At 37.0% G+C, this 24,756-nt stretch overlaps 3 protein-coding genes across 6 annotated transcripts in view; 1 reads left to right on the top strand and 2 right to left on the bottom strand.

Annotated features, from left to right (window-relative positions):
* Window positions 1–24,756, bottom strand: part of LOC138310411 (low-density lipoprotein receptor-related protein 8-like) — a 102,399-nt gene that overhangs the window by 54,090 nt on the left and 23,553 nt on the right. The window lies entirely within an intron of this gene.
* The window catches only part of LOC138310410 (low-density lipoprotein receptor-related protein 2-like), a 69,349-nt gene that overhangs the window by 38,995 nt on the left and 5,598 nt on the right, over window positions 1–24,756 (bottom strand). The window contains exons 6-9 of one of the 3 annotated variants that reach the window (XM_069251621.1): window positions 24,419–24,598; window positions 23,904–24,035; window positions 21,913–22,016; window positions 4,887–5,021 (exon numbers count right to left, since the gene is read on the bottom strand). In XM_069251621.1, the coding sequence (XP_069107722.1) occupies window positions 21,973–22,016; window positions 23,904–24,035; window positions 24,419–24,598 (356 nt within the window). In that variant the 3' untranslated portion in view covers window positions 4,887–5,021; window positions 21,913–21,972. Of the gene's footprint in view, window positions 1–4,886; window positions 5,022–7,620; window positions 7,755–21,912; window positions 22,017–23,903; window positions 24,036–24,418; window positions 24,599–24,756 lie in introns of those variants that run through there. The other 2 variants (XM_069251622.1, XM_069251623.1) reach the window with 2 other exon arrangements.
* Window positions 8,588–12,578, top strand: LOC138310403 (tripartite motif-containing protein 2-like). Its single transcript, XM_069251615.1, has 2 exons — window positions 8,588–9,873; window positions 10,131–12,578. The coding sequence occupies exon 2, from the start codon at window positions 10,161–10,163 to the stop codon at window positions 11,739–11,741; it is 1,581 nt and encodes a 526-aa protein (XP_069107716.1). The 5' UTR covers window positions 8,588–9,873; window positions 10,131–10,160; the 3' UTR covers window positions 11,742–12,578.

Here is a 24,756-nt window from a genome sequence, read left to right as displayed (position 1 = left end):
ATTAATATACCGCTAATTTCATTAGTTTGTAATCATGGTTTTAAAGAAGTTCATAGAATATTCAAAACCTTTTGAATGATATCCTTAATCATCATTTTAATAATACGTAAAGATAAAACAATTACATGTTTCAAGACATTCACTTTTAACAAAATTGGTGATGTCCATTAAAAAACACATTTTGAGTCCAATATCGCTGTTTGAAGTAGCCATATGTACCGCATTCCTAGCATAAAGACGCTAATTGATTACCACTTCGTGTTTGGTTTTAGCTTTGTGTGACTAAGTCATATTAAATCTAGAAATATACCTGTCTCTCATATCCCTACGACCCAATAGTCCAAAGGCCAGTTAGTCCTAAGGCCCGTTAGTCCGAAGGTCCGATAATCCGAGAACAGATAATGTTCAATTGGATAAACCATGTTAAACATTGTCTTTTTTCTATTGGTTTTGGTAATGTATGGAATCATCACTATCTGTATAACCATAAACATATATTATGTTTCATAAAGCAACGACTATTTGACCAAAGTCAGCAACATTTGAGAGGCTTATTGGATTCCTCATCAAAATGTATATTATATAAGCATATTGTGAATCATTTTACTATACAATACTATTTGACCAAATATATACCTCCGAAATACCGAATTGTTTTATCTAAATTTCGTCTATCTGCTCATAATTTGGCCATCGAAACAGGCAGATATACCGATGCTGCTAGAGAACAAAGATTGTGCCCTGGTTGCAATTTAGATGTGGAAGACGAATATCATTTTATTTTAATATGTATTAATTATCATGATTTAAGAAAGAAATATGTAAAACCTTTTTATTGGCATAAACCATCTATGTACAAGTTGATACAATTAATATGTTGCGAAAATATAAGTGATCTACGTAAATTAGCAAAATTTATATTTGAGGCCATGAAAATACGATCCCGCGTCCAATAATTACTTAATCTGTAAGTTATGTAGCCTTTATATAATACACATTTTGATTTCAATGTATAGTACATTTGTAACTTGTCTATGATATTGTACTAATTACTATGTGATTGTATATATATGTATATGTGCGTATTTTGCACAATTCCAATAAGTTGTAAACTTAAGGAAAATAAAGAATTGAATCTGGAATTTATGCGAACACGGTACTCAAAATAAGACAAAATACTTTGTAGTTAACTTGCTGAGATATGAAGACACACGGAAAATGATATTGAAAAACGAAATGTAGCGAATTTTAAAAATTGCGAAAAAGATCATAATCTTGAAATACATAAACGTTTATGATGTTAAAGAGTATATACATGTACATTGCAATCACGTTTAACATTTTCCGAGAAAGTAACATTATGGAACCATTTTCATCATTTAAATAAATCAAAGAAAGGGGGGAATGAGATGAAAATAAAAGTCGTTAGTCGTTAAATTGAACAATATAGCGACGTACAGTAACTTTCAAGAGCGGGACGCGTGGCAGAACGGACTTGTGTAAAAAAAAAAAAAAAAAAAAAACACACAAAAAGAAAACCCCAAACATACCGGCCCCTCCTTAAATCAAAAAGGTTATCTATATATGTTGCAATTGATGGTTCACAAGATCAATTGCACTTATGATTTAACTTTTTTTTTCTTATTTTACAATAACTCACCTTCGTTACCACAAGAAATTTGAAGACATTACAACTATCGGACACTATATTCAAAGTAGGGATACGTAATGGAAAAAACGTTTTATAGCATATTTCCTCTACCATTACTCCTAGGGTAGATTTTTTAAAGAGACTGTGCAAAAATTTGATTAATTTGTTCACAGGATCCCCTCCAATATGCTAAATTATCATACTACCGCTAGATAAAATTCAATTCTAGACATTTACATATGTAGATACATATTTACAGAAGTATATACTTTTAGATAGTATAAGTTTGAAATATTGAATATAAACGGTTGAAAAATGAATAAACAACAAAGTCGTAATATGTTTTTGAATTTTAATAGAAACAGTACCATTGTGTGTAATTAGTTTACATTGATGACTCTAAATAGCGGAACTGTTTTCACTGGGACTTTTGAATCAAGGCCTGCTGTTTGACCGTACACCGCCCAAAAGAGAGAGCGACTGAATCATTATCAAAAATGAGGCAATTAATCAAATTTCTAGTTGTAATTTATATACAAAATCAAAGATACCATCATCTATAACTCATGTACAGTAGATATAGATGCAGTCGAGGAATAAATACCTCTTATAGCCAACTGATTACGTTGAAGCGTGCTACCATGGGCGCCGCCATTTTTTACCGAAAGTAGTTCAAAATGGTTACTACTTAGGTCCGAGTCTAGTTTCGGAGAAAATGACGAGGTGATCCGATTGCACTAGATACTGATACAGATTCCAACTCATCCGTGATCTCATTGATATAAACAATATACCAAATTTGGTTGAAATCGGACAATAAATACTTAAGTTATCGCACGGAAACCTTTCTCCGGCTCAGACACCTACAAATAACACCAACACCGATACCTATGTGTCACCCTTGCGTTGCAGGCGACACAAAAAAAAAAAAACTACAATTATCACATTTGTATTACGAACTTAAGAATACTGCATGGATCCCAGGGTGTGACTAATATTAGGATCAGTCAGGCAGAAACATCATTGAATAGGACGATACCTTGATAAACATCTCGATACACTTCAGGGGGGGCTTTAATTTTAAATACAAGAACCCCATTGATTATAAAATTTATTCATTCCAAATTCAATTCAAATTTATCTATCTATATAGATACTATATATAATGTTAAACAGTTGTATTAATTTTAAATTTTATAAGTGTATTCCACTTGAAATGAAAAAAAAAATTACAAACATTTTCTTTGTCCTTGAGCATTATCGAGGCATTTGGTATAATTTTCTCGCCATTCAAATTAATAAAAATATACTTTTTTTCAACCGCAAATTTTCATACTGAGTATATATATATATTATGAATTTACTACAAATACATACATGTACAAAGGTGTCAATACAAGATATATCACAGATGAACAACTAACAGTAAATCAAAATATAACATATATACAGTAAAACCTGCCTTAGTGACCACCTCTGTATAAAGATCACCTTCTAATAAGACCACTTTCTTTGGGTCCCAAATCACCAATTTCAATACATAATTCCCGCTGTCAATAAAGACCACCTGGCTATAAAGACCATTTTTCTTGGTGCCTTGGGTGGCCTTTATAGACAAGTTTCACTGTAAAGATATGTGTTATCCTGTCAAGGTTTAAATCAAATCCATAGCCATTAGAGCTACCATTTCAGTAATCATTTAGCTTATGCATCTTAACTAACATGCATCTTCAAACTCAAGGTATTTAAGTACCTCTATAATTTACAAAATCATAAATCAGGTTTAAAAAGATTGATATCAACTTTCTGAAAAATTTAAAATAAATAAAGATAATACTTCACCTTCTAATTCCATTTTTCGCAAAAGTGGCATGCAAGAATATTTCCGTATTTAAGTTTTCTCATTAACTTGGCCATATTTAACTTCAGATATTACCAACACAGCTAGAACATGTTTTAAATTTCACAAATATAAACAAGGGTTATCTCCCCTGGATTACACATTATATTCTGTCTTCTTGTAATAAAGCAGTGATCTTGTAATGGTAATATCAATGGAGTTTGATTTAATATGATTAATATAGTACTATATCCATTAGCAAACAAAGAATTGATCACTTATATCTATATTAATAACCCTAGACAATTATATGACATGTGAGTACTTTTGGGGAAATTTCTAAATTGACAATTTTAAAATTTGATAACTTTGATTATTATAGATATTTAATGTAAAAATAACTTTGGTTTGTTTGTTTTATGATATGGACCTATTGCTATTTCGGCCTGCCTAATTATTTTCTTTTAGATAACTATCATAACCATGGCAATCGAATTAAGCATCTAAGTGACACTGATTCCACGTATCGTTTGAGGTGACACAGATTCCACGTATCGTTTGAGGTGACACAGATTCCACGTATCGTTTGAGGTGACACAGATTCCACGTATCGTTTGAGGTGACACAGATTCCATGTATCGTTTGAGGTGACACAGATTCCATGTATCATTTGAGGTGACACAGATTCCACGTATTGTTTGAGGTGACACAGATTCCACATATCGTTTGAGGTGACACAGATTCCACATATCGTTTGAGGTGACACAGATTCCACGTATCGTTTGAGGTGACACAGATTCCATGTATCGTTTGAGGTGACACAGATTCCACGTATCGTTTGAGGTGACACAGATTCCACGTATCGTTTGAGGTGACACAGATTCCACGTATCGTTTGAGGTGACACAGATTCCATGTATCGTTTGAGGTGACACAGATTCCATGTATCGTTTGAGGTGACACAGATTCCACTTATCATTTGAGGTGACACAGATTCCATGTATCGTTTGAGGTGACACATATTCCATGTATCATTTGAGGTGACACAGATTCCACGTATTGTTTGAGGTGACACAGATTCCGCGTATTGTTTGAGGTGACACAGATTCCGCATATCGTTTGAGGTGACACAGATTCCATGTATCGTTTGAGGTGACACAGATTCCATGTATCGTTTGAGGTGACACAGATTCCACGTATCATTTGAGGTGACACTGATTCCACGTATCGTTTGAGGTGACACAGATTCCACGTATCGTTTGAGGTGACACAGATTCCACGTATCGTTTGAGGTGACACAGATTCCACGTATCATTTGAGGTGACACTGATTCCACGTATCATTTGAGGTGACACAGATTCCACGTATCGTTTGATACAGAAACAAAAACACTCACCGTTGTTGTTCTCTTTCGTTTTGTCAGGAAACAGACCGGCCAGGGCGGGACGCTGTCGGACCACAGATTGGAGAGAGGCACTCTTAAAGGACAAGTACAGGGAGGGATCATATCCACTGTCGCTCTCATTGTCCGCTGTATGATAAACAACGATATAGACATTTACAATAATTTAGAGTCTTCTGTTAAACAACAAATAACAAGAGGCCCAAGAGGCCTTGACGGTCACCTGTGTGCTGCTACAAAAAAGCATTGCAAAGTTGGTTCAAATCTGTAAAAAGTATTTACGAATTAGAATAAACTTTAAAGTTGAACCTTTTAGAATTTTGATTTTTTTTTTTTTTTTCATTTTGATAGTGTATTATTTTATCAAACCTTATGCTTAAAATTCCAATTTGCTTTGGCAATGTTAAACAACAAAACCAAACAAGAAGTCAGTCATTAATGTCAGTGATTTTATAAATTTCACTTTTTAATCTATGAAGATTATTTGGTTCCATCAAATCTGTGAATTCACAATAAGAATTTTGAAGTTTTAGCCTATTTGACCCCTTTTGGCCCCACCCCTCTGGCCCCTGGGGGTCGGCCAGGCCAGGACAAATATGGATTTGGTGTTAAAATGCTATTTCAGGCTAATAATTCTAACCCAGTTTGACTAATTTCCTATGAAAACAAAGCAAATAATGTTCATAAATGTGCTTTTCCTATATACCCAAAAAATAAAAAAATAAACTATAGTAAACTTGACGCCCTACCCAGGGGAAAATCTGAGATCCCAGGGCCATGAAATTCACAATTTTTGTAAAGGGCCTTAGACCTTCCAATCTATGAAGAGTATCAGGTTCCATCAAATCTGTGAATTCAGAAGAAGATTTTTGAAGTTTTAGCCTATTTGACCCTTTTTGGCCCCGCCCCTAAGGTCCCTGGGGGTCGGCCAGGACCAATATGGATATGACGATAAAATGCTATCTCAGGCTAAACATTCTAACCCAGTTTGACTAACTTCCTATGAAAAATAAGCAAAAAATATTCATAAATGTGTTTTTCCTATATAAACCATAGTAAACTTGACGCCCTACCCAGGGGAAAATCTGAGATCCCAGGGCCATGAAATTCACAAATTTTGTAAAGGGCCTTAAGACCTTCCAATCTATGAAGAGTATCAGGTTTCATCAAATCTGTGAATTCAGAAGAAGATTTTTGAAGTTTTAGCCTATTTGACCCTTTTTTGGCCCCACCCCTAAGGCCCCTGGGGGTCAGCCAGGACCAATATGGATATGACGATAAAATGCTATCTCAGACTAAACATTCTAACCCAGTTTGACTAAATTCCTATGAAAAATAAGCAAAAAATATTCATATATGTGTTTTTCCTATATAAACTATAGTAAACTTGACCCCCTCCCCAGGCCTAGGGGGAAACATGAGACCCCAGGGTCATATTATTCACATTTTTTGTAAAGGACTTTAAGACCTTTCCATCTATGCAGAGTATTTGATTCTACCAGTTCCAGAATTTCAGAAGAAGATTTTTGAAGTTTTAGCCTATTTGACCTGTTTTGGCCCCGCCCCTAAGGCCCCTGGGGATCAGTCATGGAAAATTTGGTAATAAGATCCAATGGCCATAACATAGGGATAATTCTGACTACCATCGACTAATTTCCTATTATAATGACTAAACAATGCTCAAAAATGTGTTTTCCCTATATAAACTTTAGTAAACTTAACCCCTCCCCAGGGGGAAACCTGAGACCCCAGGGTCATATAATTCACAATTTTTGTAAAGGACCTTAGGACCTTTCTATCTATGAAGAGTATTTAATTCCATCACATCTGTGAGTGGAGAAGAAGATTTTTGAAATTTTAGTCAATTTTACTCCTTTTGGCCCCTCCCATAGCTCCCTGGGGGTTGGGGACCATATAATTCACAAGTTTGATTGTCCTTATGCCTTAGGAGGTTTGTACAAAATTTCATTGAAATTGCTTCAGCAGTTTTGGAGAAGAAGTCGAAAATGTAAATTGTTTACGGACATACGACGGACGACGGACGACGCACGACGGACAAAAGGCGATTAGAATAGGTCACTTGAGACTTCTTCTCAGGTGACCTAAACAAGTTTGTTATCACTACTTATCAGAAACTACTGGAGGGTTCTTCTTTAAACTAAATCTATAGGTTCTTCTTGGTCCCAGTCTGTGTACATGCACTTTGTATTTTCAGATCAATTGGGAAACAATATGGCTGACAGTTAGTAAAACGTGATTTTGACATTTAAAGTTTGTTTCTGCTATGCAGATTAGCTAAAATTGTATTTTTCTAAAAATTAATCAAATATTCCAAGTCAGAAGGAAGGCAAGAATAAGTAGAGAAAAGACTTTTTATGAAGACTGATATGGATCAGACAATATGGAAGACTTCAAGGTCCCTCTGAGAGTTCTTGTAGAACAGCTAGAAGACTTACTGATGGTCATGTGACATGGTTAAGCCACTCTCTTTTCATCGGGTATTTGATCTCTAGCATGAGCATGTAAAGGTCAAGGGTCATTTGCCAGGTCATGGTAGAATTTTTCCCCGGGTGCTCCGACTTCCTCTGACCCTTAGACCCCTCATGTTTTCCATTGAGAGTGATTTGTATAAGTTATAAACCGGTCATTTATTTTGCAATTGACGTAAAAGAAAAACTAAAGTTTCAGACTTACTGTTCTTTAACACACCACGTTACAGACAATTGAGTACACGTTTGTTTCCGGTTGAAGATGAGTCCAAACGTCTGGCAGCATCGGATACAAACATTCTCGTTGAGCTTGGTCTTTTTGGCAAGGACTTCTATTTTAGTGTCCTCCTCCTTCAAGTCTTCTTCAATTTTCCTAAGAAAATAAAAATAGGGGAAATGATATTCAAAGGCTGCATTACAGAAACAATAAATTATATATACAAAAGGGAGAAAAAGTGTAGGATTCCACTAATCTCCCATCATGTTTATTTTACCCAAACACCATTGATCCAACCCTAAACACCATCTAATACCACAACAATTTCACCTTAACTTCATTCAATGCCACCACAATTTTACCATAGCATCATCCGATCTCACCATGATTTCATCCTAACATCATCCGATCTCACCACAATTTCACCCTAACATCATCTGATCTCACCACAATTTCACCCTAACACCATCTGATCCCACCACAATTTCACCCTAACACCATCTGATCTCACCACAATTTCACCCTAACACCATCTGATCTCACCATGATTTCACCCTAACACCATCTGATCTCACCACAATTTCACCCTAACACCATCTGATCTCACCACAATTTCACCCTAACACCATCTGATCCCACCACAATTTCACCCTAACACCATCTGATCTCACCACAATTTCACCCAAACACCATCTGATCCCACCATGATTTCACTCTAACACCATCTGATCCCACCATGATTTCACCATAACACCATCTGATCCCACCACAATTTCACCCTAACACCATCCGATCCCACCACAATTCCACCGTAACACCATCTGATCCCACCACAATTTCACCCTAACACCATCCGATCCCACGACAATTCCACCGTAACACCATCTGATCCCACCACAGTTTCACCCTAACACCATCCGATCTCACCAGGATTTCACCCAAACACCATCTGACCCCACCATGATTTCACTCTAACACCATCTGATCTCATCATGATTTCACCCTAACACCATCTGATTCCATCACGATTTCACCCTAACACCATCCGATCTCACCACAATTGGGTGTAACAATACATTAGACTTTCGATATATTGCGATTGTATGCATCTCAATTTGATCAGTCCATGGCAAATTCAACAAGGTCGATAACATTCGCCGATAGTATACCAAGCTATCAATAGTTTCATTAGTCAGATATTTTTCTGTACCTTGGGTGTACTCACAGAGGATTGATAGAGTAACAGACTAACAGTCACAATAAAATATCACTTTTCCCATGATATTCGATCAAAAAGCGAACACAGACATTGTTCTCGATCATCATTGTCTTTGTGTTTGGGATGTTAGTGACACTTGCAGGTAAAGGGAAGTAACTCTACACCTGACACTGCACTACATTTACGAAATGACCTGCCAATTCATTGACCAGAATTTAATAGACTTCAGAATACTATTGCAATTGTAGTCTGTCAATAGAATTACACATCTATAGGGATTTCTCTAACATTTTGACCTGGTTCTAAAATGTTTTCACTATTTCTAAAATATTTGGTAAAAACTATTTTCGTTTAGTATAAATGTTTCCATCTTGAAAGAAAGACTTTTTTGTCTTTGATATTTACGACATCAATACATGTACATGTACCAGACAAAAATATTACACTACATGGATTTTAAAAGACTTCATTTATACATAGATATACAAAGAATCAAAATATCATGTATTTTTCCACGTACAGTACAGGTATAACAGACAATACTTATTACCCAATACACATACCCAACAGACAATTCACCCCAGGTGAACTGTGGGTATTTAAATATCAGGGTTTGCAAACGTGACTCAAATTGACCTACTACACAATCTATGTCTGCTTTACAACTGTGTGTGTGTCAAACCAGACAAGGAAGTAATAATATCAGATATCGCCAGGCCTCAATAGACAGACATTTTGGTCGCTAAACGTTTGTTTACATTAGTAACCAATGACAAGGATGGTCTTATTCTGTGTGGACACATATTATTTCATTTAATGTACAATTTTGTGTATAAACGGGATTGATTTTGATCTAAAATGGATAGTTTCATCAGAAACTGAGAATGAGACAGATCTGCCAGCATGAGAAGATGAAAGTAAATTTCTGGTTGGTTGTGAATTTCCGAGGAAGAGAAATTTGAACAACATTGAATATCATTTATATTCTGGGGATGAACCAATTGATTTAATCCCAGGTACCCTGTGTGTGTCATCAGTGAATGCAGTGATTATCAGGTAATTATTTTCTTGTACTTTAAAACTTTGTTTGAGGTCAATATTTAAAAACTTTATTCATACATAGACCTGAACAGGACATAGAGCAATTAACAACATCAAACGGAATTCTTATTCAATTGAATATGCAAAACATTGTATTGATTCAATATATTCAATTTTCAGAAATTCAATCAAAACATTGTATTGATTCAATATATTCAATTTTCAGAAATTCAATTAAAACATTGTATCAATTCAATATATTCAATTTTCAGAAATTCAACAAACATTCAATCTTCATCATAATGGCAACAGCAAGCATACCAGTTCGTACGGAAGGACAGACAACCTGTAACCATCACAAGGGGAGACAACTAGATATGTATTGTGAAAAGTGTCAAGAACTAATTTGTTTAAAATGCATTGCAACTATTCATAAAACGCATCCAATGTGTGAGCTTAGTGAAGTCACTTCTCAGAAGAAACAAGACATAAGAAATTTTATTGACAGAATCGAACAAAATGATCTGGTACAGATTGGGAAATACATCACATCTACAGATACACTCCTCAAAGACAACGACAGCATATTTGATAAATTAGCACATCAAGTGAAGATTCAAACAGATAAATTAAAACAAGACCTTGACCAGCTTGGAGAAGAGACACTCTCACTTTATCAAAAACTTAAAGACGACAACATCAAACTCATACAAAAATACAAACAAGAACTAGAATCATTGAACAAACAACTTAAACACCAAATACAGAAATGTAAGACAACACTTCAGCAGGGTTCTCACATACAAATATATGACACAAAATGCGAAATAGATTCCCGAATACATATCCCTGTCAAACCTACTTTAGATACAGTCAGCTTCAACCCAAACAATACTCCTAAAGGTCACCTGGTACAAGCCTTAGGAAAAGTCACCACCTCAGGCCAAGGTCATACATCCACTGACCAGAAACGGTCAGTATCATTAGCAGACGGTCAGCAACAACCCTCATCACAACAACAGTCAGAGGATAAAGGTAAGAAAGCAGTGGCCAGGAAAACACTACTGACAGAGACCAAGGTGGTGGAGGAGTGGAAGTCTCCATGTTACATTACTTCTATATGTCCTACCACTGATGACCAGGCCTGGACCAGTAACTACTACAGTGACACATTAACTCTCCTGGACAGGAAGGGCACAGTGATACAGAAGGTCACACACAAGGCTTACATCAGTGACATCAGTCTATCACCAACAACACACAGATTGTGGGCCTGTGATGAACAAAACAACATCCTGGAGCTGGTATCAGGACAGTTAACTCAACAATTCACAACTAAAACATGTCCTTACAGCATATGTATTACAGCAAAGAACCATGTCATTGTGGGCATGTCAGGAAACGTCTCCAAATATACCACACAAGGTCAGATGGTACTCACTACAATGGCAGCAGGGACTGGGAAACCATTAGTGTGTACACCATGGAGGATCACAGAGTGTCCTGTCACTAACAATGTCGCAGTGATTGATCACAGTGATAAACATGATGGTGGTGATGGAAACAGACATGTTGTTGTCATGGATACTGACTTCCAGCAACTGTTTGTATACAGAGGTGACATCCCCAGTACATGTAAACAATCACCACAAACAGGAGGTAGACCATTTTACCCCTGTGGTATAGTGTATGATAGTCAGGGGAGCCTCATCATAGGGGATTTAAACAATAAAAATGTTGTCCTATTGAGTAAAGATGGTAAAGGACTCAGGATCCTACACACAGACAGAGACTGGGTAGGGGCTGTAGGTGTGGGTAGAGATGATTTACTGTGGGTAAAGATTGGGGGTCGTGTAAAGATGTTACAGTACTACAAGATGTGATAAAACTACTACAGTACAGCAGGGTGTGATAGCTGTGATAAAACTACTACAGTACAACAGGGTGTGATAGCTGTGATAAAACTACTACAGTACAGCAGGGTGTGATAGCTGTGATAAAACTACTACAGTACAGCAGGGTGTGATAGCTGTGATAAAACTACTACAGTACAGCAGGGTGTGATAGCTGTGATAAAACTACTACAGTACAGCAGGGTGTGATAGCTGTGATAAAACTACTACAGTACAGCAGGGTGTGATAGCTGTGATAAAACTACTACAGTACAGCAGGGTGTGATAGCTGTGATAAAACTACTACAGTACAGCAGGGTGTGATAGCTGTGATAAAACTACTACAGTACAGCAGGGTGTGATAGCTGTGATAAAACTACTACAGTACAGCAGGGTGTGATAGCTGTGATAAAAACTACTACAGTACAGCAGGGTGTGATAGCTGTGATAAAACTACTACAGTACAGCAGGGTGTGATAGCTGTGATAAAACTACTACAGTACAGCAGGGTGTGATAGCTGTGATAAAACTACTACAGTACAGCAGGGTGTGATAGCTGTGATAAAACTACTACAGTACAGCAGGGTGTGATAGCTGTGATAAAACTACTACAGTACAGCAGGGTGTGATAGCTGTGATAAAACTGCTACAGTACAGAAGGGTGTGATAGCTGTGATAAAACTGCTACAGTACAGCAGGGTGTGATAGCTGTGATAAAACTACTACAGTACAGCAGGGTGTGATAGCTGTGATAAAACTACTACAGTACAGCAGGGTGTGATAGCTGTGATAAAACTACTACAGTACAGCAGGGTGTGATAGCTGTGTATAAAACTACTACAGTACAGCAGGGGTGTATAGCTGTGATAAAACTACTACAGTACAGCAGGGTGTGATAGCTGTGATAAAACTACTACAGTACAGCAGGGTGTGATAGCTGTGATAAAACTACTACAGTACAGCAGGGTGTGATAGCTGTGATAAAACTACTACAGTACAGCAGGGTGAACTGTGATAAACTACCAGTACAGCAGGGTGTGATAGCTGTGATAAAACTACTACAGTACAGCAGGGTGTGATAGCTGTGATAAAACTACTACAGTACAGCAGGGTGTGATAGCTGTGATAAAACTACTACAGTACAGCAGGGTGTGATAGCTGTGATAAAACTACTACAGTACAGCAGGGTGTGATAGCTGTGATAAAACTACTACAGTACAGCAGGGTGTGATAGCTGTGATAAAACTACTACAGTACAGCATGCGCAGGGTGTGATAGCTGTGATAAAACTACTACAGTACAGCAGGGTGTGATAATTGTGATAAAACTACTACAGTACAGCAGGGTGTGATAATTGTGATAAAACTACTACAGTACAGCAGGATGTGATAGCTGTGATAAAACTACTACAGTACAGCAGGGTGTGATAGCTGTGATAAAACTACTACAGTACAGCAGGGTGTGATAGCTGTGATAAAACTACTACAGTACAGCAGGGTGTGATAGCTGTGATAAAACTACTACAGTACAGCAGGGTGTGATAGCTGTGATAAAACTACTACAGTACAGCAGGGTGTGATAGCTGTGATAAAACTTCTACCATAAAGCGATTTCTACAGGTTTATTTCCATCTAAACATACATAAGACATAATAGCTAGATTTTACAGTGGATAAATTCAGTGGTGTAACTAAAGTTTACAAAGCATCATACATGTTTCTCTGTCAATTCAAATGATTTTCTCAGCTTAATTCATGAAATCTAGTTTTCTATAATAGATTACTGAAGAAAAAATTACATGTCAAAAGTGCCGTCCCATTTATAACTTCAATACATTGTTCATACAAAGGTATTAATGATTTTATTACCCTGGAATATGTGTTATTCATTCTGTAAAACCAGTGAATCAAAACATTGAGCTTTAAGGCTTTAGTAACTTGTGATTATTGCTTCCAAGATATAAACACAGGGAGTACCAGTTCACTACCTTTTCCCATTATTTACCATAATTTATCCTATTTTACTTAGTAATCCACATTGTACATTTCTATGTAACCAAATTGAGCATCTCCTCCGCCATATTTTTTAGTTTGCATTTGGATCTCTCGGATATTTAAGCGTTAAACTATTTTTTTTATGAAATCTATGGTCCATATAGATGCCAAAGTTTTACAGGAATAATGCACACAAGACAGTTTAATACTTACAGTGTATCTTTACATTATTTATTCATTTAGACAATGATCTAATCCATTGGATCACTATAATGTAAACAAACCTTCAGACATATTCGCAATTTTTATTTTCCAATTTTTTAGTGTTTACTTCTAAAATATCGGAATGAATTTTCAATTATAAATGTAAATAGTTGCCAATAGTAACAGTTCATGATACAAAGACAGGATACATTGTATATAAATGTCTATAGCTATTATCTTTGAGAAATTGTGTAATACATAATAAAAATTATAATCAGAATATAAATTCTGACTGATCTTTGGTTATCTTTTGATTACTTACAAATAATGAAGCAAAGTACCATATTCGACCCAATAAGCGCCAAGGGCGGTTAAAAAAATTCTGTATTTAAGACTGGACAATTGAAATTGAGGCCTGAAAAAGGATGAGGGGTGCTTATAGGGACATGGGCGCTTATTGGGTCCAATACGGTATTCCTAAAGACAGGACCAGATGGAACAAGGACCAGATGGAACCAGGACCAGATGGAACCAGGACCAGATGGATCCAGAATCAAACGACCAAGGACCAGGAAACCCAGGACCTGTTACCTGTTACCTGTTACCTCTTCTTAGACACCGTAGTTAGCTGGTTCCAGCTAGTTGTGGCGCGTTTTGTTCATTTACTAAATAGTTGTCCGGTTGTGCCATATAAAAACTGGGGTAAAACTTGCATGGTACTGAATTCCAGTGAGTGTTCAGTCGGTTTTTAAACGAGTTCAGAGTAGGGGCTTCTACTACGAAGTTGGGAAGGGAGTTCCATGAATCTACCACTCGCCGACTAAATATACTTTGTGTGACTTTAGTCCTGCTCTGTTTCTTAAAGAGTTTTAAACTATTACCTCTAGTATTAGCTGAAGACATTGTAAATAGCTTATCTTTATCTAGTTTATCTATACCATTCAGAATTTTATAGACTTCGATCACATCGTTCCTTTTACGTCTATATTCTAAGGTGGGAAGTCCCAACTTTTTAAGTCTTGAATGGTATGGTAAATTTTCAATAGAGTGAACTCTTTTAGTGGCTCTACGTTGGACGTTTTCGAGAGCGATCTGATCTTTTTTTAGCAGTGGAGACCAAACCTGGGTTGCATATTCTAAGTTAGGTCTAATTAGGCTTTTGTACAGGGTTAAGAACATAGTTATATCTATATAGACAAATGTCCTGAATATTAGACCCAGTATGCGATTTCCTTTATTAACTGCTTGACTAACATGCTGACTAAATTTAAGTTTGTTGTCGAAAAGTACACCTAAATCTTTCTCACACTGTACCTTCTCTATTTGTTCACTTTGTGGGAAGGAATAATGCGTGTCTTGTTCTAGATTGCCTATATTGAGGTGTTTGCATTTTTTAGTGTTCAAGGCCATTTTCCAGTCTCTAGTCCAAATGACTACACTGTCTATGTCTGCTTGAAGTTCTTGAGACTTGGTGGGGTTGTTATTGTTTCTAAAAATTTTAGAGTCGTCAGCAAATAATTTTATGGTGCTATGTTGGACAACTTCGGGCAGGTCATTGATATATATCAGAAATAGACAGGACCTAAGACACTACCTTGTGGTACACCACTGGTCACATCTACTAGTCCAGAAGTTTCACCATGAATAACAACTCGTTGCTGTAGATTGGATAGGAAGTCTTCTATCCACTTCAGTACTTTTCCAGTGATACCGTAACCCTTTAGTTTTTTAAGTAGATGTTTGTGAGGGACTTTATCAAAAGCTTTACTGAAGTCAATATAAATAGCGTCGACATTACTCCCTTTATCTATGGCTTCTGCCCAATGTTCAAGGACCTCCAATAGGTTGGTAGTACACGATTTACCAGATCTAAAGCCATGTTGATGTTCTGTGAAGAGATGGTTCTCGTCCATATGAATTACGAGTTTGTCCCTAATGATTCTTTGGAGAATTTTGCCTGGGATTGAAGTCAGACTTATTGGACGGTAGTTCTCCACTTTGTTGTGGTTTCCACTCTTGTATAAAGGAGTCACATTTGCAATTCGCCATTCGTCTGGAATTTTCCCTTCGTCTAAAGATTTCCTGAATATGATTTCCAAGGGTTGTGATATTTCATTTGAAGTTTCAACAAGAAGTTTAGGATGAAAGACGTCAGGCCCTGGAGATTTATTAGGGTTCAATTTCTTTATAGTTTTTTCAATTAAACTCCTGTCGAATTCGATATCATGAAGTTCTGTTTGATATGGTCTCATTTGGAAGTGTGGTGGATCTTCACTTTCTGGTGGGTTAAAGACTGATCCAAAGTAGTTATTCAGCTCATTGGCGGTTTCATAGTGGTTAGTGGTGTGTGTACCATCCGCTTTTACCACGTTGGTTATAGACATTCCTGTTCGTGTTTTTTCTCCGACATATTTCCAAAAGAGCTTGCTGTTATCTTTGATGTCTTGCACTAGTTTCTTTTCATAATGATAGTGTGAACGTCGGATCTGTCGTGTTGCAGTGTTCCTGGCTCTCTGATACACTTTAAAGTTACTTTCTGTTTTACAATGAAGGTATCGGACCCACTTCCGCCTTTTTTGTCGGATGGACTGCTTGGCTTCGTTGTCAAGATGGGGCTTCCAACGCTTCCTAACTGGGGATGTCTTGTTCACGGGTATTTTATCTTCAATTAGTTTAGTTATGGTTTCAACAAGAACATTCCATGCTTGGGTCGTTGACATGTCCTCAACTTGAATGATGTTTAGCCAGTTGACAGAGGTTAGTTCTTCGCGTATAGCGTCGTAATGCCCTTTGTGATAATTCCTCCTCTCCTGTTTAGTATGATTATCACTATGTGATACACTCAGTTTAAAAGACAATAAAATATGGTCACTCCTTCCGATACTTGGAAGATAGTTAACATCGTTGACAATCTGTTCATCGTTGCTAAAAACTAGATCCAGTATAGATGGATTTTGACCTTCCCTATATCTGGTAGGCTTATGGATATGTTGGTATAAAAAAGTGTCTCGAACACACTCCAAGAAACGAGTAGATATATGGTTTTCTGACGTACATGTTGTCCAGTCAGTCCAATTTATTTCAGGAAAGTTGAAATCTCCAGTGATCAGAATGTGTTTTGCGTTTCTAGTTGACATTTCTCTCATTAAGTTTGTTAGGTAGCTGAAATTCTCAGCTGTGCTGTTGGGGCTACGGTAGATATTCACAATAAGTAGCTTGTCACCATTACTCAACTTGAGTTCAACAGCTAGGTACTCTTCAAAGGTTGTTGTAAATTTTACTTGCTGGACAGTCATTTGTTCCGAGATATAAATGGCTACTCCACGTCCTTCACTGTTGTTGGTGAAGCATCTAAATCCAGGTATTTTATAAAAACTGTTGTCCAGAGGTAATATCTTATTTTTTTGGTGGATTTCAGTGAGTAGGATTATACTGGGTAATGATTTTTCTACAAGTTCCTGAAGTTCATCCATCTTGCTAGTAGATAAAATGTCTACATTTGAATAAAATATGAGAAGGTCGTTAAAAGAATCACTATGTACAGTGGTAAAACTATTCTCCTATTCTGCACTGCTAGGTTGCCCTGATGTAGCGAACAATTGCATGTTTGGAGCATTCCCAAGGATAGTCTGATCAGGGTCGATGTCATGACAGGTGTCAAGATTATAATAGTGAGACTCGGAATATAGATTGTTATCCTGAAGATGGTGATTTATCCCGATAGGACTGAAAATCGGGAGACTGTGCCTTGTTGAGGACAAGTCTGTTGTGCTTTCTGTGTCCAATTCTAAGTGGGTGTGATGAAGCACCTTTGGTATTGTTTGACTAGTGTTAGGAAGTGGAGTCTTCTTAGTCTTTTTTTCTTTGAATTCCTCTCGTTGTTGCCTAGTTTGGTCTCGTTTAATAGCAGCTTTTTTAAGGTGTGATGGACAGTTCTTAGAGATGTTCATAACGTTTTCTAGTATCTTTTTCCTCTGTTGCTTGTTCCCTAGAATTACTTTCAGTGGTCTGGTTTTAGTTTCATCATATTTACCGAGTCGAAAGTGTGTAATTAACTCTAAATCTGCTATACCTATTTTCGAAGTCAGAAGTCGGATGTCATCTTCATCTTCTTTTTTCTTCTGTTGACCATCTCCTCTGGTTTTCTCAGGGATGTTGAATATGATTATATTTGTATTCCTTCTCCTTCTGTCATCTAATTCTCTCACTCTGCCATCAATGACTTTTTTAATATCTGATGATATTTCATTAACAGCTGTTAGGCGTACCTGTTCTATATCCTTAGATAGCTGTGATATTTTGTCGTCATGCTCCATTTTTAGAGTGTGTACTTTGGTATTGAGCAAAGCGGTTTTGTTCTCTAAATTTGACAAGCGTCTGTTGTTTGTATCCTTGACTTCTGACAAAGTTCTGCTGATGTTGTTCAGAGTTGGTAGTGTGTTGGTGCATGCAAAGCATGACCATCTAAATCCTGGCATTTCTCCATCCGCGACTAAGTTCACAACGCTTTCTTTAACGTTAGCGCATATAGGACAGAAGTTCAAGTTGCAACCACTACAGACTATAAACATTCTGGTTAAAAGTTTCCCATCGCATCTTGCACACTCATCTCCTCCAGGAGAAGGGCAGGGTCTCTTCCTAGATTGGTCCATTGTTAGGTATAGAGTTAACAGTAGGTTGTATATGTGTTCACTCAACTAGCACGTTTCCATGCCGGTCAAGATAACGAACTTCTATAGACATACAACACAAACTGATGAATTAATGTTCCAGACTAAAAAGTATGTATTTTTAACTGGTTAGATGGCACGGATACCTTGGTGGTCCATGTGATGATGTAATGGTTGATAGTTTATACCACAGCACAGATTCGGTGAATATCAATCCGAGACCGGAAATCTTAAATCGACTAGCACGGTTCCATGCCGGTCAAATTGTAAGTAGTCGCGAAACAGTCCTATGCATGTAATTATCTGGACTATAGGTGTGACCAGTTGACTAAGACTAGCACGGATACCATGCCGGTCTGTATACCATAGATAGTAGATAGGTTTCACGTTAACTATGTATTATAGATGCAAGATTGATCTGATTCAACAAGTTAAAGTATGTTTCCCAACTAGCAAGATTCCGTGACTGTCAGTTAATGAGTAGTAACAAGTTATCATATATACAATATGAGCTGTTAGCTAGACTAGCACGGATATCATGTAGGCAGAATGTAATAACACAAGTCTACACCTTGACATATACATAGTAAATGTGATATCAAACAGATAGGTCTGTTGTCTATTTACATACTCGGTGAACAGAGCAGGACACAAGACATCATATTAAGTATTAAAATAGATTATGGGTAGCACAGTTACTATGCCGACCATTAAGCTTAAACCTAATAATATAAGTAAGGTCTTAATTAGACTACAAAATGTTCATACTCTAGTAACGGCTTTGTTTGCAATTTTGTGTATAATGAACACAGTTAATGTACCAATACAAAATACAAGATTAGCCAGGTGATATACCAGACGAATATATTAGTTAGATGTTCTCACTGTCATCATCTGTATCAAGTTGGAGAATATCCTGTTCTGGTACCTGACAGCTCTTGTTGATGTTTAGGCGAATAAGTTGTTTCCAGGATTCGGCTAACTTAGGGCCGGGGTGTACACCGTCTCTGTACAGAGAGAAATTGATCCTATAGAATGTTTTCTTTACACGTTTACCGCCTTTACTTTTCTTAGTAAGATTGTTGACTTTGACTGACGACTCTGCAAGTTTATCATTAAGTTCATTAATATGGTTATTCAGAAGGTCCACTTGTCGCCGAAGCTCAGCATCTTCTGTTTCATCGCTTTCTTTAGGTACTCCTTTACAGTCGTTCCATCTTTGGACGGAAATGTAAGGACAGTCGACGAATTTGATAAATGCCTTGGGTTGTTTATTAACAAAGTCTAAAGCGATATTGTACTGTCGCAAAATATCTTCTACTGTAGAATCATCTTTACTGCGTACAGATAGTTGTTTGCCGTACTTAGTTGTAAGGTCACATGTACCGCCCCAAAAATAGACTAACACACTGCCATCCTTCTCCACAGCTGGTCTCAGTTTCCTTTTTAGGATGTCTACTAATCTGGCAGAGTTCGCTCCCGCCTCACACCAATTTGTCAAGGGGAAATTGTTGACACCACAATTAGATAGACTATACCCTTTGCTATCCGTCAGAAGGATCGGAGCGCGCACTGTTCTAGGTGGTGGTGATTCCTCATCCTGGCGTGCCTTCTGAAGGAATTTGTCTAGTTTCTTATCGCTCATGTATGTCGATATATCACCAAGCTAGTCTATTGGTTTAAATCAATTTGTTTATTAATGAATTATTTCATGATATAGCCGTATGTTACTGAAGCATGATGATGTTTACTAATTACTAATATTCGGTAGGCCTATATCAAAAACTGTTTAACCCAAGCTATCTCAGACTAGCATGTTTACTAAATCTCCACATACACTAAATTTTATATTGTTCAACAATGGGGTCAAGTTACAGGTTACAGGCGAGTGGTGGGGCTCATACAGTACAGATATAACTCTTAGTTGACAGGCTCCACATAATTAATTACGTGGTATAAAACATGTATATCTATCCACTATATATGACTTGTAATATTGTATCACACGGCTTACTCAAACTAGCCTGTTTACTACATCTCCGTGTACACTAAACACTGTTTAACAATGGGGTCAAGTTACAACGGCGAGTGGTAGTCAGTACAAGGACAAGTATAAAATCTTAATTGACCGACTCAACATAGTTAGTTACACATTATACAACCTACATGTTTATCCACTATTTATGGCTTACGTATAATATTACAAGGTGAGGGAATTTACCACATGGCATTAGGCCGACTCGCAGCCGCAATGTAAACAATACGAAGTATCAAGATACAGAGTATGTGGTACTGGAGAAAGTCAATAAATCACCATTGGTACATTAGCCATGAGATGGGAATTAACGTATTTGTTGATTGATGAAGGGTATTAAATTGGTACTTATCTATTTCTGTGAAGGTCGAATCAACATGTTGGCTCGTTCAGTAGTACAGGCGTTACGATGACCGGCTATAGGAATCCATTATATTGAAACTGATAGCCAAAAATCCCGAGTAGTTGTGGTAAATTATACCATACACGTTATTCACGAGATAAATTATGATATTTAACTACATCATGATGACCAAAGTAGAGGAGGAAAGGTATTAACAACTACCTAATTTTACCAGCCGGACAAAGGAACCAAGATGGCGGCTTACGTAGTCACATTTTGTTTTACGGGAAGGCAAAAAATAATGGGTTTAGAAGCTAAAAATGAAAAAAATAAGATGATGAACTGTACAATCTAAACTTAATTCACATTTTGATGGGTTTTTGGAGGTTGGATGGGCAATACTTAGTTATTTATCGAATAGATTGACGAGAGCTCTCTGGAACACGTCTGATCTTCTAGATGGCACAACCGGAAGTCACTACAGATGGACCAAGGACCACACTGACTCAGAACTAGGACAAGGACCAGACAGACCCTGGACTGGACGTACCAAGGACCAGACGACCCAGGAACAGATGGACCAAGGATCAGACAACCTAGGACCAGATGGACCAGCATCAGATGGACCAGGACCAGCAACTCATGACCACATGGACCAGGATCAGATGGACCATGACCAGGCAGACCCAGGACTAAACAGATCAGGAGCAGGCGGACCCCATTACTAGGAAAAAAAGAGGGGAAAAACTTATCTGATACTCAAATGTTTATGCAGTTATATGATCTGGCTGCGATAGCATTACTTTATCTCTAAATCTAAATCATCTGACTGATAAATGAGCCCTTCACCAGAGACCTACAGACAGTGTAAGGGAGACAACTCAAATAAAATATAGAGAAAACCGACTTATACTCACCAATTAATACTCAGGTCATTTATGAAGAGGCAACTGTGTCGGATATTTTCATGAAAGGAGTTAACTCCCCTTTGTGGCCCAAAAAGTACAATTATGAAAGCCAGCTGAAACAGAACAAATGTATGAATCAATAAAAGACTAAAGACTAAATATATTAAGTAGCTGATAAGTGAATTTAAAAACAAAAAGAAGGAGTTATGTAATTAATTAGGTTTAAATAATCAAGGTCATTCAAGGACATGTCATGACAATTCTTCCTACATTATTGAACACAGACAGAACTCTAACTCGAAACTGTCTCCAGACTCTAATATAAATATATACATGTGTTACCTAGTGTAAACATATGGGTCCAGCCATATTGTGACGTCAGTCCGCGGCAAACTTCAAACAGCTAGCCTACTGTCTCCAGACTCTAATATAAATATATACATGTGTTACCTAGTGTAAACATATGGGTCCAGCCATATCGTGACGTCAGTCCGTGGCAAACTTAAAACAGCTAGCCTACTGTCTCCAGACTCTAATATAAATATATACATGTGTTACCTAGTGTAAACATATGGGTCCAGCCATATTGTGGCGTCAGTCTGCAGCAAACTTCAAACAGCTAGCCTACTGTCTCCAAACTCTAATATACAGTGTAATTTGTCTAAACCGGACCCTGTATAAAACGGAAACTTGTCTATACCGATTAATTTGTTTGGTCCCAGCAAATTTCTTCATAAACTATAGTACCCAAAACCTGCATAATCCGTAACCTATCTACTCTGAAAACCGGAGCTGTCTAGGTAATGTTACTATACCTTTCTTTGTAAAATTAACTTTAAAATTGACTGGCAGCAATGTTTTCACAACATGGGACTGATCATGAGGCGCCTAAGGGGATTTTACTGTACCAGTATACGAAGGGTTAGATAGTGAAACTTTTCACTTTTCATTCAAAGGTTTTGTTACATGTACATTGTATTTGTGAATACTTTTCACGGTCAATTCTAACAATAAAGATACACATAACTTCCGAGAGTTCATTCAGATGTATCACATCGAGTGAAATGGATCGTACATGTACACCTCAGAAACCAAGAAAATGTAGGATGGAATTCTGCGTTCTACCATGTACATAAGTGAGAATTAAAGTTTGTGCTGAAATAAAAAAAAATCTTCTGATGATTTCCATGTGAACATATTGTGATAAGGTTCTATCCTCTATAAACCGGACACCTGTATAAACCGAACAAATAGATTGGTCCCGTTCACATCCGGTTTAGACAAGTTATACTGTATACATGTGTTACCTAGTGTAAACATATGGGTCCAGTCATATTGTGATGTCAGTCCGCGACAAACTTCAAACAGCTAGCCAACGTACTGTCTCCAGACTCTAATATAAATATAAACACATGTTAATTTTCTTTACAGTTATACATAATTGAAATGATCGAAATGTAATCGATTTATTAAGTAAAGGGAACTCTTATTCACTTGCACACTTCTTAAGATACAATGTAAGTAATACTTTGAATGGAAATTTTATATGTGTATAGCAAATATACATATAATTTGTAAGTAAAGGGAAGTAACTCTTATACACTTGCACACTTCTTACACAAATTCAGACAGGAACATTTAGATGGGGACGGTTTGGATGATTCCCACGCTGTAAGATAAAAGTCTTAATATAAAATATTCAGACAGGAACATTTAGATGGGGACGGTTTGGATGATTCCCACGCTATAAGATAAATGTCTTAATATGGAATATCCAGCCTAACATTTAGATGGGGACGGTTTGGATGATTCCCACGCTGTAAGATAAATGTCTTAATATGGAATATTCAGACAGGAACATTTAGATGGGGACAGTTTGGATGATTCCCATGCTGTAAGATAAATGTCTTAATATGAAATATTCAGACAGGAACATTTAGATGGGGGACGGTTTGGATGATTCTCACGCTGTTAGATAAAAGTCTTAACATGTTTCTCACCTGCATCACATTGTGTCGTAGAGTCGTCAATAAACTGTGAGCGGTCAGGACAAGCACAAGCAGCTCCGTCAGGTTTCAGCAAACAAAGATGGCTACTCTTCTCACTGTCATCGTCAGAACATCGGTTTTTCACTGAGGCAAATTAAATATATCACAGTATATAGAATTGATTTTACGCTGAGGCAATCAAAACATATCACAGTTTATAGCTTGTTCTATCAGACTGGTTTTTATTGAGACACAACATAGCAAGCCTCAAATTACTTCTATGTACAAAATATCATTTACCTACATAAAGATATTTGTCAGATATATATATTTGGTTTGTAAAGAATTGAAGCATTTCATACAGAAATACTGGAATGGATAAACTAACTTAATGGGGCATTGCAAAGAACAAGTCTTACAATACACGTCAACCATTTTATTTGTTTCTCTTCACATTTTCATGAACCATTATCGTCCTCAATGCTTTTTGCATGTACAGTTGTAAATCTAGCCTAATAGTAATTTACCTGATAAATTGTGACGTTTCGGGTGCATTATTCTGACACTAGAGGGCAGCAGGAGTCCTGTTTGTAGTGTGACGTTGACACCGCGCCCATATTTATCCATCTTCATGACGGCCCCCATCTGTTGGGAAGCCCAGTATAATGAGTCTCCAAATACATCCAAACTGACGGGATTGTCTAGACCTGAAAGATATCAAAAGTACTTCTGATAGAGTTGGGCATTTTAAAATGAAAACTTTCGCAATCAAAAACAAAGTTTGATAAAAAGACCTTAAATAAACCTGAGCAGTAAGAAAATATTACTTCCTTTAGATGATTTTTTTCCTCTGTTGAAAATTAAG

Source organism: Argopecten irradians, chromosome 16, assembly GCF_041381155.1.
Source record: "Argopecten irradians isolate NY chromosome 16, Ai_NY, whole genome shotgun sequence".
In the NCBI taxonomy this organism is placed as follows: Eukaryota; Metazoa; Mollusca; class Bivalvia; order Pectinida; family Pectinidae; genus Argopecten; species Argopecten irradians.
This window is presented reverse-complemented; position numbering and strand designations above follow the sequence as displayed.

Excerpts from the sequence above, each read along its gene's own strand:
- LOC138310403 (XM_069251615.1), top strand. The coding sequence starts at position 10,161 with ATGGCAACAGCAAGCATACCAGTTCGTACGGAAGGACAGACAACCTGT.